At 46.4% G+C, this 19,079-nt stretch overlaps 1 protein-coding gene and 1 long non-coding RNA gene across 5 annotated transcripts in view; one reads left to right on the top strand and one right to left on the bottom strand.

Annotated features, from left to right (window-relative positions):
* The window catches only part of LOC103471770 (transcription factor COE3-like), a 115,576-nt gene that overhangs the window by 48,611 nt on the left and 47,886 nt on the right, over positions 1-19,079 (top strand). For all 4 annotated transcript variants that reach the window (XM_081611998.1, XM_081611996.1, XM_081611997.1 and 1 more), the window contains exon 7: positions 18,066-18,147. In XM_081611998.1, coding sequence (XP_081468124.1) covers positions 18,066-18,147 — 82 coding nt within the window. The remainder of the gene's footprint in view (positions 1-18,065; positions 18,148-19,079) is intronic.
* Positions 3,578-4,143, bottom strand: LOC145553222 (uncharacterized). Its single transcript, XR_014089535.1, has 2 exons — positions 4,058-4,143; positions 3,578-3,695 (listed from the first exon to the last, which is right to left on the bottom strand). It is a non-coding gene; the product is annotated as an uncharacterized LOC145553222 (long non-coding RNA).

Here is a 19,079-nt window from a genome sequence, read left to right as displayed (position 1 = left end):
CCAGGCACAGAACGCAGCATCGGGCTGTTAGCCACAGAAATGATGGCGGATAGCGTGGTGCTACTGAATCTGTTCAGTTCAACACATCAGTGCTTAGTTCATTGGAGACGGGTTGCTTTATAGACATAATGTAAGGATAGACCCTCATGGCCGCTCTCGCCTATTGTCGCTGACGAGATTTAGGGCGGCCATCTTGGAGCGGGCGGCCATCTTGGAGCGGTCCACCACTCCACTCAGCGTTATGCGTTTAGCAGCACAATGACGTATCAGCGCATTTAATCGATCATAACACGCTTTTTTATTACTGGAAACCATATTCAATCATCTATCAAAGCTACATTTATAAACAATTGTATTTAAGTGCAACACGGGGAAAGAACCCGGATTGTGACTGAGGACGTGGCTCTAAAGCCAACTGGTAGACCACTGAAATATCAAGTGGCCTAGAGTTTCCTTATTAATACCCAGGTAGGCCTGGCTGAGAATGATGAAACAGAAATAGTTTACAAAATATATTTTTATTTATACATTCTCTTACAATATTAAAAGTAGACTTTATTATTCTAATTAAAAACTCAAAGCTCAAACCCAGGACAAGACTAGAAGCAATTGGAATCAAAAACAAACCAAATTAGTAGAAACACAAAATAATGTTAGACAAAAGAAAAACAAATCCCACATTGCCCCAACCCAGTCCTAAGGCTGTTCTGGTTCTGCACTGTTCGTGCTACAACTCCATCTCTAAAGGATGACCTATTCCTTGAAGCATCCAACTACAAAACAAATGCACTTTGTGGGAGCATAATAGGCAACAGCAGCAATCTGCAATACCAAAAGAAAACAATAATGTATCTGCTGACAGTAATAGACAGGTAGGGTAGTGACATCAATAATCCATGTATCCTACCAGTATCAAATGTCCACGATCCGAACCCTCTCCAGCAACCGATGAGCTCAGCGCTCATCTGACTGAGAGCCAACAGCAACACAACGGACCCGACAAACACTCAGATTGGCGTCACACCCGGTGCCTATCAACGCTCATGAGCCCCACAAGGCTGAGAATGGAAGTGAAGGAGGGGAACCGGGCCTAGATGTGTTCAAGGGCCCAAAACGGGTGGGAATTTACAACCAATGGAAGTAAACTATGTTTTCCAGTAAAACCACCCGGTTACATAAGTATGTTTTTAATACGTAGTTCAGCATAAATATGCTTAGTGGCTATAACAATAGAATAGGAATGAAATATTCTGATATTGATGAATGATGAGCAGATTACAAAACACACAACCGTTCATAATGTATTTAATAAATTATTTAGTAAGATCAATACATATTTATATAACTATACAAACACAAATAAATAATTATTAATAATGACAAATAAATAATAATTAATATTGAATAATATATATTGGATACATGTATATATCCAATATATTCAGTATATACTGAATATACTGATGTATATTCAGTATATACATCCATACATATATAGATATATATGTTTTCCAGCCGACGAGTTCTACACAGCAAATTCAAAAGTGTTAAATGTTTTTGTGTTAGTAGACTTTGTTCAAAAGCAGAGTTAATTTTACTCTAATAGAGTCACATTCTGTTTATGGGGTGTATATTATTAGTAGTTAAAATCTGGTGTTTAAACAAAGTGTTTCTGTATCAAATCTAGAGCTATTAAAATAGAATCAATAACTCTTTACTTCTTAACTCTGAGCTCCACCAGCGGCTCCAACACTGAAGGAGTTAATTCACTGACTCACAGATTCACACAAAGCGACAGAAGCCAAGTCATTTCAGGACTATTTACATGTCTGAGTTATTTACTGCACTTGGTAAGTCATTTTTGTCTGAGATGGTTTATAACTATTATTTTGAGTTGAGCTCAACCTGTATGATAGACGTCACGTTCGCCACACGGCTCGGTGTTAGCATATTTAGCTTAGCATGCCGAATGTTAGCATATTTAGCTTAGCATGCCGAATGTTAGCATATTTAGCTTAGCATGCCGAATGTTAGCATATTTAGCTTAGCATGCCGAATGTTAGCATATTTAGCTTAGCATGCCGAATGTTAGCATATTTAGCTTAGCATGCCGAATGTTAGCATATTTAGCTTAGCATGCCGAATGTTAGCAGAGTATAAGTGTTGGAAAAAATCGAGCTGGTGAACATTAAATCAAATTATAGGCTAACTTAAACAGATCCGTAATAATCTGCAGTGTGTTTTTTCATGATGTTTAACGTTTACATGCATATTGGTCAGATTTATCAACCTTTCTGATCGATTTGCTTCCTTTGAAAAAATGTAAAAGCGTTTTTCACGTTTGTTTGAATAACAGCATTATTCCCGCTGTTGTGTCTTCTTATAGTTTTGCAGCATGTTTTAATCCTTTTACTGCCTTTTTGTATATTAGAACCAGTCTGGTTGAGGATGAATCTCCAGTCGTCAGCCTAACCTCTCCCTCCTGATCCCTCCATGAATTCTTCGAAGATTCAAGCTCCAAAATGATTATAAGTGTTAATATCTCTGAAACTCTACATTTCTGTAATGGAGGCTTGTTGTTAGAGTTGTAGTAATAATATATTCCTTCGTTCCTCATTGTCATGTTTCTGTTTGTTATGATCCAGAGACCAACACTGACTGTCCTACTCAGAGACTGAAGACTGTCTGATGCAGTAGAGGAGCATGTTGGTGTCTCTGACCAAACGTCATGAACAGAACAACAACCTGAAGACAATCTGTTAGTGAGTGGACATCTCTCTGGTGGACATCTCTCTGGTGGACATCTCTCTGGTGGACATCTCTCTGGTGGACATCTCTCTGGTGGACATCTCTCTGGTGGACATCTCTCTGGTGGAGTCAGAGAGGAACTGGGTCTTACCAACAGAAACAGAAACTGGATAAGAAATGATGGATCTGATTATCAGGTTGGTCTGTTATGTACTGTAATATCCAGTCATCTACCTGTTAAAAGAAAATGTGCTCCATCATATTACATTAACTTATTGCTTTACTTTCTCCACCTTGAACTTTGAACAATTTCATGCATATGGCAATGAAGAAAAATGTATTAATCATACTGCATTTTGTATTTCACAGCTGATATGTCAGACCTTTTGATAAGCAATATGTGAATGAAAGTTACATGTGAAACATGCACATTATTCCACGTTGTAATATTTTTGTAATTATGGTGCATATTTTGAAATAAATGCATTTGAGAAAATTATTGCCTCTTTATTAAATGTTTATTTTCCAAATAATTTTTAAAAGTTCAAAACAATAAAGTACCTATTTAATATTAATTACAAATGACTCTTAAGAAGTTAAAGAAATACTCTGTGAGAGTTAATATTAAGATCTAACACTGAATTAGTGTTAAATTATTAACTCCAGCAGATTTGATATTTGACACTTTATAAGAGTTAAGGTACTAACTCTCCAAAAAGAGTTAAGTTAACACTTTCTGGTGTTAATTTAACTCTAACCCATATAGACACTTTAAAAGTGTTCAAATCAAATCTGACAGAGTTAATCTGGGCCTCCTGGATTTGCTGTGTAGCTTCAGAGATTCAGCAGCTGAGATTGAGTCTAAACTCCGATGTGAGATTCATCAGTGAATCCGTCTCTCTTTATAGATTCTCCCTCTTCTTCCTCACATCGTGTCTTTAGGAAACCTTCAAAACAAAAACGGAAGATTTGGGATGTTTCTTACTAGTGAAAGAATTACATATAAATAATAGTCTTTACCACCTGTGTAAACTTTGCTGGTGAATCTTATAACACATAATATAAGTTTTATAATATGTGTTACATTGTTTCATTTCTAATATAGACTCTTTTGTCAGATAATCTAAGTCAATGTTAGAGAATAATTAATTATTTTAGATTTACAGAATCTCAGTTATCCTTCATAGCGGCTGAACCCGTATTACACCAAACACTGTAGCTAATATTAGCTGGTATCTCGCGGGTGGACATAAATACAGTAAAGTAATATTGTAATCACAATATATACACAATAATATGTCCATCTTACTTGTGAAATGTTGTCTGTGGAGCCTCACATCAATAGTCCATCGATCCTGTAGTGATATATCACAGTTAGGCTTCCGTAGCTGGGGGCAGACTCATGAGCATGCGCTGTGCATCCAGCAGTTGTTTAGCGGCACTGAGACGAATAAAGCCGAGTTCTACAAGCTACACGAGGTGTGTACGTTGAGTTCTTCGTCAAGATAGTCGTTCATGACAGATCAGAACAACAATATCCTCAGTGCTGAGGCATCTTCTGCTGTTTTGATTGAGCAAAGTAGGAGGGACGACCTCTCCAAGATGGCCGCCGTATTTCTTGTGCCGGAGCAGCCAATGCGGGGTCTATTCTTATATTATGTCTATGGGTTGCTGTTTATTATGAGCTGGAAGCTAACCGTCATTGGATGACATGCTAAAGTCACAGCGCCATCTAGAGGCCTGGCATGGCAACTACAGCTGGCTGGAGGTCTCTTGGTGGCGCAAACCGGAAACTTTCCTAACCAACATCAGAAAACACCGGCAGCTTCTAGGTAACGTAGCCTGAGCTAATACCACACAATAAACACATCCAGCTCTGAAGCTGGTCTCTGACTGGTCTGTACTGGGAAGGCTGGTTTCTGTTGAAGTCATTTCAGAGAGACGCGAGTAAAACGGATAAATGTTCACAACATACGTGTCTCCAGTGGCGCCCTAATCACACCTCACTAATCTCACCTGTCAGATCCCAACGTGATGGACCAATCACAGAGCTCGCTCCTGGAGGATGCTGGGAAGAAAAATGGGCAGCGATGAAGTCAGTGCTGCAGCTCCTCTTCCTCCTCTGGAGGCTCCGCAGAGAGCCGGGCGCCTAGTTCAGATTCAGGTGTGTGTAGGAAGTGAGAATGATGGACTGCGCTGTGAGTGTGTGTGAGTGTGTAAATGTGTGAGTGTGTAAGTGTGTGAGTGTGAGTACAAGCATCGACCCATCGATCGGAGTCGCTGAGCTCCTGGTGCCGGCAGGCTTAACTGTTGTTGCTGCTGCGGCTCTTTAGCCGTCAGTCATTAATTAATGCCCTCACACTGTGAGCTCTCTCCACCTGTCACTCACACACACACACACACACACACACACACACACACACACACACACACACACACACACACACACACACACCCGGCCTCAGTGTGACTGATAGCCACTCAGAGCGTCTGATCCAGCCGGTGGTCGGTAATGAAGTGGGGACTGAGGATCGTCTGCAGCCTTTGATTTCCTCTGGGCTCCGCGGTTGACGCGCAGCGTGATTCGACTCCTAAACACCTCTGACAAGTTTTTCTACCTGATCGAGCTGCTGGGGTTCTGACCCGGTTCAGGAGATCCTGGCCCTGAAGCTGGTGTCTCCAGAACCGTCCCGACCCGCTGGCAGGTTCAGCTCTCGCCAAACCACGTGTTTATGCTGACCCTCATGTTGTGGGTCTGATTCCTGCCTGCGCTTTTATTTTGTTGAGACATCCAATGATGCGCATCTAATGTGATCGGGCCGCTGGAGGAACCAGAACCAGAACCAGCACTGCTCTGAAATATGTTGGCTTGTATTTACATGATGATGATGGAGTCGGTCCGCACATGTTGTCTATTTACGGCGGAGGAAGTGGATGTTGCCGCTCCTCCTGGGAAGCGTCGATCCATGGAGCTGTGGACAGATGCTGCTGACCTTTGACCTTCACAGCAGCAGAAACACGATCCGGTCGGGAACAAACCAGAACATTTAAACTTTCTGCTAAATTACTGAATACATGAGCTGAACATCAGAGAAATTTCTAGATTTTAATCTATCTGTTCATCTTTGCAGAGTTTTTCTGATCATCGAGTGTCTTTAGCATTAGCTAACATTAGCATTAGCTGCTGCATGTTAGCATTCGACTGCTATTTTATGCTAGTGGGGGATGGTGCCCCCCCTCCCTCAGATGCCTTTATAGCTGGACGGGCCGCTGCAGGGCGCTGAGTCTCAGTTTCTCCCGCTGTTGCTGCGGTCGGCGGCTACATGTCGGTTTGTGGGTTTGATCGACTCTCTGAGATCGTAAGTGGCGGTTTTGCTCTCCGTGGCTGAGATCATGGTTGGGTTTTGGTGCTACACCTGTGGTGCGTTTCTGCAGTGTTGCTCTGATGGCGTCACCGGTGTTACGTCAATCCGCGTTTCCCCATCAGATCCGGTTCCCCCTGCGTCTTCTTGCCGCTCCGCCCACGCGGCGAAATACGCGCGTGCTCGTTATGAGCACTGAGAAAGCAGCGCGTAGGGAACTACGGCCACCGTGAAGGCTCAAACAACATGTTTCGGCAAAGTTGTCACTTTCTTCACGTTTTTGCGGGAAACTAATGGTAATAATACTGGCAGCTGGAGGTTGCTGAGGCGTGCGGCTTCCGTCTGGTCCTCACCTGCTGACCCGCTTCCTCCCGGGTTGGGCTGTGTTTCCACCCCTGGGTAAGCTACCTGATATTTAGCTTTTGATTTGTTTTATCTGGATCCACCGTTAATGGGTTTTCTGTTTCAGGCATCTGATTGTGTTTTGGATGCTCTGCTGTCTTGTCTTGTCGTCGTTTGTTTGTTTGCTCTCAACTAAACCTGCTGCTGGTTGGGCCGGCTGTGTGGGCGGGGCGTTACTCCTCTGGCCCCATAGAGGGGCATTAGGAACCGGATGACGACGATCTGTTCCACTGTTTGAAGTGTTTCCTTTTACAGTTTGTATCAGTTGTGTGTTATTGAAGTTACTAATTTGTTTTCTTGTTTGTTTTTTACTAATTTCTTTTGCATTGAATGTTTTTCTGTTGGAATAATTTAAATTGTCATTTGTTTCACATGTTGTAGGCCTGAAGCCTCTTTTTTAAAAGAAATGTTTTAAGGAAATTGTTTAATAAAATATTGTTGCATCTTGTAACTTTTAAAAAGATCTCTTCCACCTGCTGGTCCCTGTAGCATAGCTTTGCTAACAGGCTAACTCCTTATTGCAGTGTTTTCCAGCATTAGATCGGGTTGAAGCAGAAATGAACTAAGCCGCTCCATCTCTGCCGTTAGCTGCGTGTCAGATTTACAGTCGTACCAGAAACTAATAAATACAAAGGTTCCACTTGGGATTAATGTATGTATAAAAAAATAAACGTAAAGGTTTTATTTAATGAATAGTTTCATAATGAATCAAAATCAAGGTGTTAAAGTCCCAGCTGATCGTAGGTAAGATGTAACGGTTATCTGGCGCCGGTTGATGCCGTTTTCGGATCAGTTGGTTCCGTCCCACATTTCCAGCATCGCTCGCGGCGGGCGGAGCGGCGCTCCACAGGTGCTGCGTTTGTGGGGCTAAATGAAACACTCAGAACCGTTTTCGCCTGCTCAGGCAGCGTCTGGCCCCCAAGTTAAACATAAAGACAACGCGCATACATTTGCATCCATAATACGGGGTGGCCGCCATTTAATATGCAAATTCCCTGAAATATTACTGAACACCTTCTGTTCAGAGCGAATACATTTGAATTTGCAATTAGAAAGATCCTGTTTAATTAATGAAAAGTGTCAATTTTTTGCTGCTCGCTAATTTGATTAGAGGGTTGACGAGGCGCTCAGAGGGTTAACCGGATCAGCTGACCTGCTGGAGGTCAGGGGTCACTGATTCAGGGTCGGCTTTTCCCCTCATCGCCGTCTGTCAGGAGAGAAGGAAGATGTTTCTAGCAGCCTGGTTCTGTTTGGACAGATCTGGTTATTATGGTCTGCACATTGGCACTGCTTTTATTTTGAAAAGCAGAAATATTCCTTTAGAGAGAATTGGTTCCTTAAAGTTAAAGTTTGCAGCTGTGAAGTCAGCAGCAGGCCAGCTGACCCCTGACCTGGGGCCAGCTGACCCCTGACCTTTGGCCAGCTGACCCCTGACCTTTTGCCAGCTGACCCCTGACCTGAGGCCAGCTGACCCCTGACCTGGGGCCAGCTGACGTCTGACCTGGGGCCAGCTGACCCATGACCTGGGGCCAGCTGACCTCTGACCTGGGGCCAGCTGACCTCTGACCTAGGGCCAGCTGACCCATGACCTGGGGCCAGCTGACCTCTGACCTGGGGCCAGCTGACCCATGACCTGGGGCCAGCTGACCTCTGACCTTTGGCCAGCTGACCCATGACCTGGGGCCAGCTGACCCCTGACCTGGGCCCAGTGTATGTTTCTTTTCTCTGCTCTCTGTTCTAAATCTCATCAAAGCCTTCAGGCAGTTCCAAGCAGCCATCTTGGTTTCGGGCCATGACCTTTGACCTTTCACCTGGTGTCTGGCCAGTTATCTGAGGTGCTCTCCTTTGGAGGACGATGGGTGACCTTTGACCAAGGGAGGAAATCCCGTCTCATTATTGCAGGGGACAATAAATGGACATTCCTTCGGAGCCGTTTTGGGGGTCGGCCAAGTTCCAGTGAAATGTTTGTAACATAAAATGTTTAAAGTTTTTAATGTGCTTGTTTTACTCAGTGATTAAACTGTTGAGACCCAGAGAAGTCAAACTAAAATAGTCTCTGCTACACCTTTGCAAACATTTAAGGTTTAATGCGTAACTCTGTTTCATAAAATTCCTCATAAATATTGATTTATTGCAGTGGTTCCCAATACAAGCTATGCATTAAGTCATAACTTAAGTTGCTTTATTTTAAACCTTTTCTGGTTTTCCTGTCCTGGTAGGTGAAAATCTGGGAAGAATTATAACTTTAAATTAACGTTCAAAGCATCAGGGGTTTTATGGGAAAACATTCCGATTTTATCTGTGTGGTTTTAAAAGCTCCATGTTGAAGATTGTAAGTCATAAAGGCATAACTTTGTTTTTCTATCTGCTCTCAGCTCCTACACACTGAGCTGTCAGCCACTCGCAGCGATCAGCTGAAGGACGAAATATAATTAGATATCTGCTACATTTAACCAAAAAGTTTAAGTCCATAAAAGTGTGGTGGGATGGTGCCCCCCCCCCCCCCCACTATGTGCACCGTTGATTGGTGGGCGGGGCAGATGCCTTTATAGCTGGACGGGCCGCTGCAGGGCGCTGAGTCTGAGTTTCTCCCGCTGTTGCTGCGGTCGGCGGCTACATGTCGGTTTGTGGGTTTGATCGACTCTCTGAGATCGTAAGTGGCGGTTTTGCTCTCCGTGGCTGAGATCATGGTTGGGTTTGGTGCTACACCTGTGGTGCGTTTCTGCAGTGTTGCTCTGATGGCGTTGCCGGCTGCAGTTGAGGGTTGCTGAGGCGTGCGGCTTCCGTCTGGTCCTCACCTGCTGACCCGCTTCCTCCCGGGTTGGGCTGTGTTTCCACCCCTGGGTAACCTACCTGCTATTTAGCTTTTGATTTGTTTTATCTGGATCCACCGTTAATGGGTTTTCTGTTTCAGGCATCTGATTGTGTTTTGGACGCTCTGCTGTCTTGTCTTGTCGTTGTTTGTTTGTTTGCTCTCAACTAAACCTGCTGCTGGTTGGGCTGTGTGGGCGGGGCGTTACTCCTCTGGCCCCATAGAGGGGCATTAGGAACCGGATGACGACGATCTGTTCCACTGTTTGAAGTGTTTCCTTTTACAGTTTGTATCAGTTGTGTGTTATTGAAGTTACTAATTTGTTTTCTTGTTTGTTTTTTACTAAATTTTTTTGCATTGAATGTTTTATTTCTTTTGGAATAATTGAACTTGTCCGTCCTTTTTCCTGACGTGTTCCTTTTGTTCCAGGGACTGAGTAGAATTAAGGAAAACTGTTTAATAAAATATTGGGACCTGCTAAATCTGTGTTCAGGTGCATCTTGTTACTTCTAAAGAAAAGATCTCCACCTGCTGGTCACAAAAGCAATGTAGCAGTTTAGCTAGTTTTGGTTTCCAAGGCATAAGGTGGCAGTTTATCATGATTCAGCCAAAGTAATGAAATAACGATGTTTATTGTCAGTGTGTTTCTTTCTATTGAGCAGTGAAAGTAAATAAAACGTGTTCCATGTCTTTTGCTTTACTGGAGGGTTTATGTTAGTGCTGCAGAGCCACAGCTAAAAGCTAACCGCTAACCGCTAGCTCCTCACTTAGCGGCTCTAACGGAGCCGGTACCGATCAGCAGCTGTTGCTCCTCCTTCACTTTGGACTGAACCAATGTTCTAACAATGGGGGGGACCAAAAAATTAATTCTTATTTTTTGTTAGATGAAAGGCAGATATACTTTGTTCTTTGTTTCTATTGCCTTTATATTGATGTTTAAATAAAAGTTTCTTCATGATTTCTTTGGGGGGCATTCTGGACTCGGGGTCCGGACCCTTTGACCCCTCAGTTCTCTCAGAACCAGAACCTCCGACGGAAATAAACGGAGGTGATCCGGTTCTGCTGAGGAACCCGTCCTATTCTTGTTACACATGAAGTTCTGGACATCAGAACCAGCGTTCTGGACCTGGACTCCTCTTTTGGGTCAGAACCGGGTGCAGCTCAGCGGCTATTTTGCCTTTTAGCCGTCAGATTTTTTTGCTGTTTTTCTCTTAAATTGTGGTTTAATTTGGCTTCTTCTCCCTCCGATGCGTTCAGTGTCAACTTCAAAGCCAGTAAATTACATTTACTTTGTAATGCTTGCATCATTATTCCTCCCCTTCATCAGACGCTCTGTCTGCGCTTTATATACATCTTTAAGATTTAATGGCCCTTCTGAATGTTTTTAACTCTTTTTCACATATTTACTCTAAAGTTCAGTTTTTCATCAAATTCAGCTTCATGGTTCAGATGGATAAAAGGTTCCTCCTGGTTCTACTGGTACCAGAACCGCTCATGATGGATCATCTTCCCAGGAAACCAAAGCTTTCTGGATTTTAGTCCAAATGTTTTAGTTTTTCACTCATAATTCGACAAATAAAGAAAACAGAGTCTTTGCTTCCTGCAGGAAGTGGTTCTGGGTGAAAACTGAGGAGGACCTGACTCCGGTCCGGTCCGGTCCGGTCCGGTCCGGTCAGCAGCTCGGCTTCCTGCCGCTAATTAGTGAGTCTGAAGCTGATGGAAGCGTTTAGCTGCTGCTCAGCTGCGCTTTGCTTCCCTCCGTCAGGCGGCAGCTGGAAAGGTTAAAGTGGCATGAAGAGATATTGAAGCTAAATGCTCGGAGGGCGCGCCGCAGGCGGTTATTCAAATCAGCAACTCTTCTTCTTCTGCCCAAATCTGGTTCAGTAAAGCTGGACGCCGAGCCGTCAGCAGTGGGATTCTTCACTAAGAAGCTCCGCGGCCGGAAAAGCGCTACTGCGTTCAGCCGCCGCGCGTTCAGGCGCCGCCGCGTTCAGCCGCCGCGCGTTCAGCCGCCGCGCGTTCAGCCGCCGCCGCGTTCAGCCGCCGCGCGTTCAGCCGCCGCCGCGTTCAGGCGCCGCGTTCAGCCGCCGCGCGTTCAGCCGCCGCCGCGTTCGGCTGCAGGATGTTTGGCCGTGATGGACATCAGGCCAAATCTCTCAGGTCTCAGATGTCAAACTTTTCAGGAAAGAAATGAGTCGGTTTTTGGGTTTTTACCTTCAGGCGGTTTGGAGTTGATCTGCGGGGCTTTAGGAGGATTTCATCAGACGAGCAGCTGAAGGATCTTCTGTTCCTCTGAGGAAAGAAATCCTTCGCTTCGCTGTGAAAAACCTCCAACACCAGGATTTTTCCTGACAGCACTGATATTGGAGCTTCTGCAGGATTTAAACAGAAACCTGGAATTATAAATAATAAAGAAAATCAGACAGTGAAAACTTGAGTTGGGGGCGAATTTAACTGGCAGTCAGAAGGATGTAATAATTGACCTCTGACCTCAAAGTGACCTTTAGACACTTCAGCTGTTGACCTGGTTCTGGAAACATGGCGGCGTCCCGGATGTTCTGATCTTCTTTCCTGACGGTTTACCGTCTTTTTTCAGCCGAACAGCAGCCACTGGTGGAACCGGGCCAGCGCTGATCCGTGATGGTTTCCCCTTGAAGGAGTCCCGGGGTCTGCTGGAGTCCCGGTTCAGGACCCCAATTATATTTGCATATTTAATGGGACACATTTCAGGTTCCTGTTAAAGTCTAAATGATTGTGGTATCCGTGTCGCTGCGCTTTGCTCCGAGGAAGCCGAGTGTTTCCAGGCTCCTCTGGGTCGCTTCCGGACCATCCGGGCCTGGACTCACCTCACTACTCCCACCATCCCCTGAGGCTGAGCTCGTCTGGGTGGCGATGCGGGGGTTAATGAGGAACAACTGAGGGGGAACAAAAACCAATAATTAAATTAATTATTAAGACTTAAAGAGACAGAACCAGAACCGACCCAAACCCAGGAAGTCTAGGACAACGAGAAACTGACATTTTGGGTCCAGTCAGAAAAGACGTTGGACCGTTCAACCCGACCTGGACTACAAACATGTCCGACGCCATCTTGGGATGGCGGTGATGTCATCACTCTCCATCCTGTCCGGTTCTGTGGTTCTGGTTGAATCCCTCAGGAATTCTGTTCACTTCCTGTTTCTCACCGACCAGCAGGAACCAGAACCGGTCCAGCTCAGAACCACAAACCAGTATAATTGAGGGTAAAAGCGGATGATGTGATTGGTCCGGGTTGGGGACCCCCTGTTGTGACGGCGGCGTGTTTATGAGGCTGATCTGTTTTAGTGCCTCATCAAATATTTAGTCTGATTGTACATGTAGCCATCTTGGCTCGTGAATTATTGATGGTGTGTAGCCGAGCTGAGCAGGCCCTCACACACACACACACACACACACACACACACACACACACAGCTGGCTGATGTGCTGTAATAAGGCCAGACACACTCAGTCTGCTGCTGCTGTGAATCATCACACGCTGCTGCTGTTTCATATCCTAATTAGCAGCAGAAGAGCCACTCAGTAATTATTTGAAGAGGCCGTTTCAACAACACACAGAGTCAATATTAGACTTTCCTCCTAATGAGGCGCCGCGGCCCCTTCCTCCTCTCCTCTTCCTCCTCTCCTCTTCCTCCCCGCCAGCCGCCTTCAGGCCGCTTTATCTGCTCTCTGCCTGCTCCTGTGTCGGCGCCGCTTGGCGCCCTGATCCTCCACGCTCCGCTCGTTAGCAGCGGCAGATGAGAAGTGACGGCGGGGCGGCGAGCCGCTTGTTACCGCGGCGGCCTCCCCGCCTGCCGCGCCTCCTTCTGGGCTTTCTCAGCCGTAAGATGAGTCTGCGGCGGCGGCGGCGGGCCGGTCGGGGCTCACCGGGCGGTCAGCGGCTAAACGTGTGGCGGCGGGCCGCCTGCCGGGCGGCGCAGTGTGAGGTAGCGGCGCTTCAGCTTTAAAAATACGCTTGTTGAAATATTGATTTTCTTTTCTTTCTCTTTCTGGGCTAACGTAATAAGTGAGAGACTCCAGAGAGAGACAGGCTGTGTGTGTGTGTGTGTGTGTGTGTGTGTGTGTGTGTGTGTGTAATCGGAGCTCCGTGTAATTGCTTCCCATAGTGAACTGGGTGTGGTTGGGGTGACATCATTTGGGTCAGAGGGTTCTGGTTCTTTTTCAGCTTTTAGCTTCTTCCTGGTTTTACAACAGAAATACTGTTAATATAAACTGGTTAATAATTAAACTTCTATCATAAGATCTGAAACAGACCAACAGCCGCGCAGTGCAGAAGAACCGAATCTGATCATATTTACAGTTATGAACACACAAGTTCTTCAGATTCTTGTTTTCCACTCTGCAGACAACAGGCAGCTTCAGAGAGAGAAGCTGCAGCCTAGAGCGCCTCCTGCTGCACTGGAGGAACTGTTGGGATTCGAACAGAAGTCTTTGTTCCAAACTGGGGGGGTGCAAACCCAATACGCTCCACAGACTGGGAGAAAAGGAGCCTGAGCTCAATGCTGGGGAACCACTGAGCAGACGACAGGCTTCAGATGGAGGGCTAACAGTGGCTGAAAGCTAACCTGCTGATAGCATCAGCTAGTTATGGCTTGAAGCTAACCTGCTGATAGCATCAGCTAGTTATGGCTTGAAGCTAACCTGCTGATAGCATCAGCTAGTTATGGCTTGAAGCTAACCTGCTGATAGCATCAGCTAGTTATGGCTTGAAGCTAACCTGCTGATAGCATCAGCTAGTTATGGCTTGAAGCTAACCTGCTGATAGCATCAGCTAGTTATGGCTTGAAGCTAACCTGCTGATAGCATTAGCTATCCTAATGACTCACTGACGCTATGAAATCACACAAGATCTCAGGTAACGCAGAGACTCAACAGAAAACTTCAGTTCCATCCATCCATCCATCTTATCCGGGTCGGGTCTCGGGGTCAGCAGCCTCAGGAGGCCCAGACTTCCCTCCCCAGCCTCTTCCAGCTCCTCCAGGAACCCCAAGGCGTTCCCATAGAGAGACATCGTCCCTCCAGGTGTCCTGGGTCTCCCCTCCTCCCGGTGGGACCTGAACTCCTCACCAGGGAGGCGTCCAGGAGGCATCCTGACCAGATGCCCGAGCCTCAACTGGCTCCTCTCGACGTGGAGGAGCAGCGGCTCTACTCTGAGTCCCTCCCGGATGACCGAGCTTCTCTCTCTAAGGGAGAGCCCAGCCACCCTGCGGAGGAGGAAACCCATTTCGGCCGCTTGTACCCGTGATCTCGTTCTTTCGGTCATGACCCAAAGCTCATGACCATAGATGAGGGTGGGAACGTAGATCGACCGGTAAATCGAGAGCTTCGCTTTTTGGCTCAGCTCTCTCTTCACCACGACGGACCGGTACAGCGCCGCTTCACGGCAGACGCTGCCCCAATCCGCCTGTCGATCTCCCTTCTTCCCTCATTCGTGAACAAGATCCCCAGATACTTAAACTCCTCCACTTGAGGCAGGACGACCCCCCTGACCCGGAGAAGGCTCTCTACCCTTTTCCGGTTGGGTTCCACTTCCACTTAAAGTCCAGTTCCAGTCCAGTTGGAGTCCTCAGAGTTTTGTAGTCCCAAAGGTTTCGGTGCCAGTGGAGGTTCTGGTCTTGTGTATTCAGTAAAACCTGAAGCGGATCATGCTTCAGGACCGGACTAGGATCCATAGGTGATCTGCTGATGTAGCCAGGGTTGCCAGGACCCACTCTCCTTCAACGGGTCGGTTCAGAACCACACCAGGAGATTCTGGCTCCAACTGAACCCGAGCAGCTGCATGGTTCTGATGTTCTGAAACCGGTCGCTGTGAATCTGTGTGTGTGTGAGCCCCCGTCTCCAGCTGCTTTAATCCAATCCGTATCGATCCGTGCCGGTTCTCTGGACTCGGCATCGTCTGAATGGAGCATCGAGTTATTCTGTTCGCTGCCATAAAGGGGTTAGGGCCTGCAGAGATCAGCTTTCATTCAATGGACACACACACACACACACACACATTCACACACACACACTCACACACACACTCGCGCACACACACACACGCGCACACACACACACTCACACACACACTCACACACACACACACACACACACACACACACACACATTCACACACACACACACACACACATTCACACACACACACACACACATTCACACACACACACACATTCACACACACACACACATTCACACACACACACACACACATACACATTCACACACACACACACACACACACACACACACGCGCACACACACACACGCACACACACACACACATTCACACACACACACACTCACACACACACACACACACACACACACACACATTCACACACACACACATTCACACACACACACACACACACACACACACACACACACACACACACACACACACACACACACACACACACACACACACACACACACACACACACACACACACACACACTCATTCACACACACACACACTCACACACTCCCCCAGGCGCCCTCAGTGAGGTTCGGGCCACAGAAGCAGGTTTATGATTCTGGTTCTGGTTTCACACAAGATTCAAAACATTCAGGAGGAAAATCTGCATTCAGTGTTTGCAGGAGCTCTGTGATCTGCTTTGGGGTCAAAGGTCAGAGGTGAGGAGACACAGAGCCCCAGGTCAGACTGGTGACAGTTGAGGGAGATTCATCAGATTATCAGGAGCTTTGAGATGAACGACTGAACCTGAACGCATCCCAGGATCCTCTCTGAAGGTGCAGCTGTCGTCAGCTCTGGCGTTCCTCACAGCAGGGTGTTCGTCTGCAGCACATCTGGTTCATTACCGCCACCTGCTGGCCGGAGATGAATCACGGCGGCGCTGACCTGAAGCCATCAGGAGAAACGGCACCAAGATGTGGACATTTAAACGGCTTCAGTCTGTAAAGTGATGACGAGTCGTCTGGACTAGAGTTTAGTTTGTTTTCTGAAGTTGGTTATTATCAGAAACGACGTTTGACGGGAGCAAGAGCTGCAGCGACGAGGCAAGAGCTGCAGCGACGAGGCTGCAGCTGCAGCGATGAGGCTGCAGCTGCAGCCAAACCAGTGAAACCAGTTGACCCTGGAGGTGAAGCCAGTAAACCGACTTCGTTTAGCCGCAGCCGACGGTCGTTTCTGCTTCATGACGTCATCGTGAAACGTCATGAGATTCTGCAGGAACGTCGTCTTTTTCATCATGTTTCAATAAATCTGAGCCTCTGAACAGTTCTTCAATTGAACAGTTCTTCAACTGAACAGTTCATCTGTACATGAAGCAGTTCAATAAGCAGAGAAGGTCGCTGGTGAATCTTAGTCCTCCATCGCAGGCAAACCTGACCTCTGACCTCCTGGCCTGCGGCTCTGTTGCTCCGCGTGTGGAACCTGCTCCTCCAGGTTTCCCAGCATGCCTTGCTGCAGGGGGCGGAGCCTCCCGAGGTTATCCCCTGGTTAATGTGACATGTCTGTTGTAACGCTGGATTATTATTGTCATAATGTGGCGATTAAACAGGAAGAGGAGACGGATGAGCACAGATTTCACGGCGGAGGCATTATGGCCGCCATCCATCCAGATACCCCCCGCCCTGAGCTCTTATTGCCCCCCCGCCCTGAGCTCTTATTGCCCCCCCGCCCTGAGCTCTTATTGCCCCCCCGCCCTGAGCTCTTATTGCCCCCCCGCCCCTCACATCGATGCCCCTCGGCTGCCAGGCGTAAATCATGCGGCCATCTTCATCACAGCGGCTCCATCAGCAGCAGAGAGGGGCGTGGCCACTTCCTGTCACATTCTGTCAAAATAAAACAAAACATAAAATCATAGTTTGCTGATTGTTGATCAGCAATAAATTCACTCTGTTATTATCACACTGAGGCAAACTCAAGGTCCGGGGACCAACTGTGGCCCGCCGAAGCGGTTTATGTGGCCCTGCAGAGTCTGGAGAAGCAGATAAAGCTGAGCTTAAACCTGTTCATTTTGATCAATTAATGACAGATTTTAAAAGTTTTAACAGAATAAATGTCGTTTTTTAAGCCTTTGTTTTCACGTGTTCCTGGTACGACCATAAATCTGACGCACAGCTACATCGGCTAGCAGCCCGCGTCGTTCTGCACGGAGTTAGCATGCTCTTCCGCCCACTGGGGTCCAGGTGACCCCGCATCTTGAGCTTTGACCTTTGGAGATAGGCACCAGCATGTTCATGACCCCACAGAGAAAAGTGGTGAGGATGTGGATGTAGAGAAATCATGCATGGTTTTTATTCATATTGCTAGTTTAGGGTGTTTTCTGCAGATTCTTATTACTTTATCAAACTTCATTTTGTTTTATCATCGTGACTTTGGAGGCTAAAAGCAGTTAGCCCATGATAGGCTAAATTAGAATCTGAATGCTAACATGTAGCAGCTAACGCTAATGTCAGCATCCACATTCCTAAAGAAGCTCCATGAATGATCAGGAAAAACTCTGGAAAGATGAACAGACAGAACTTTGCTCCAACCTGATGGAGATTAAAGAATATAAAAACCTGAATTTCAGCTCATTTATTGAATAATTCAGCAGCAAAAAGAGTTTTGATTAAAATTTGATTAATTCCTGGCCGGTTTCAGGCCGGCTGCTCTGCTTGGCGGTTCTGACCCGGTTCATCAGAGGAGGTTCTAATCTAATGAAACCTGATCCAGACCTTGTGTTTCCCTCCAGGTTCTTCCTGAAGTTCTTCCTGAAGTGCAACCAGAACTGCCTGAAAAACGCCGGGAACCCCCGGGACATGAGGCGGTTCCAGGTGAGCGCCAGGTGTTCTGGTCGGGTTCGTTAAGCCCCGCCCCCTAAACCTGCCTGTCCCCAGCAGAGGGGGGGGGGGACTCGACTAACGTGATTTGGACTCGAGTCATTAAATTCAAGACTTGAGACTTGACTTGGAAAAAATGCTGAAAGACTCGGACTTGACTGACTTGGGACTCGACTCGAAGCTCTTTACTTGAAAAGACTTGATATTTTACCCAAAGTTTTCAAATTTAAACCACATTATTTATAAAGTGGCCCCATTAATTGTCTCTTTTCCAACTCCATATGTACGTGTGCGTAGCTGCAGCACAACGAATCAAATTAACTGGATTTAAAAATAACGGGTAAAAAACGAGAGACGACAAAACGCTCGAAGCAGATATGCTCCTGTGAGTAATTTCTTTTGGGTACATCAATCATGAAATATCACTAAATAGCACTAAAAACGGAGTGAAACATGCAAAATCTGCAAGACCAGGAAGCTAATGTGCTCCGTGTTAGCTCAGGAAGCTAATGTGCTCCGTGTTAGCTCAGGAAGCTAATGTGCTCCGTGTTAGCTCAGGAAGCTAATGTGCTCCGTGTTAGCTCAGGAAGCTAATGTGCTCCGTGTTAGCTCAGGAAGCTAATGTGCTCCGTGTTAGCTCAGGAAGCTAATGGGCTCCGTGTTAGCTCAGGAAGCCGGTGGACAGTGAGTGGGTCCGGATCAGAAAGCAGGTTCTGTACTCAGGGAAGAGAGTTTCTCTCTGTCCCATCATAATGATGAACCGGGTCCAGTTCCATCACCGGATGGATGGTGGATTCATAAGGGAAACTGTGTTTTACAACCTGCTCCTGTTGTATTTTCCCATAAATATCCCCTCCTAACGGCTTTGACGTTAGTTTTACTGCCCCTCCTCTGACAGACATTTTAAATATTCTTCTCACATCCAA

This window comes from Poecilia reticulata, chromosome 10 (assembly GCF_904066995.2).
Source record: "Poecilia reticulata chromosome 10, P_reticulata-male-v2, whole genome shotgun sequence".
NCBI lineage: Eukaryota > Metazoa > Chordata > Actinopteri > Cyprinodontiformes > Poeciliidae > Poecilia > Poecilia reticulata.
Note: the sequence above shows the minus strand (reverse complement) of the source record. Positions and strands in the feature narration are given on the sequence as shown.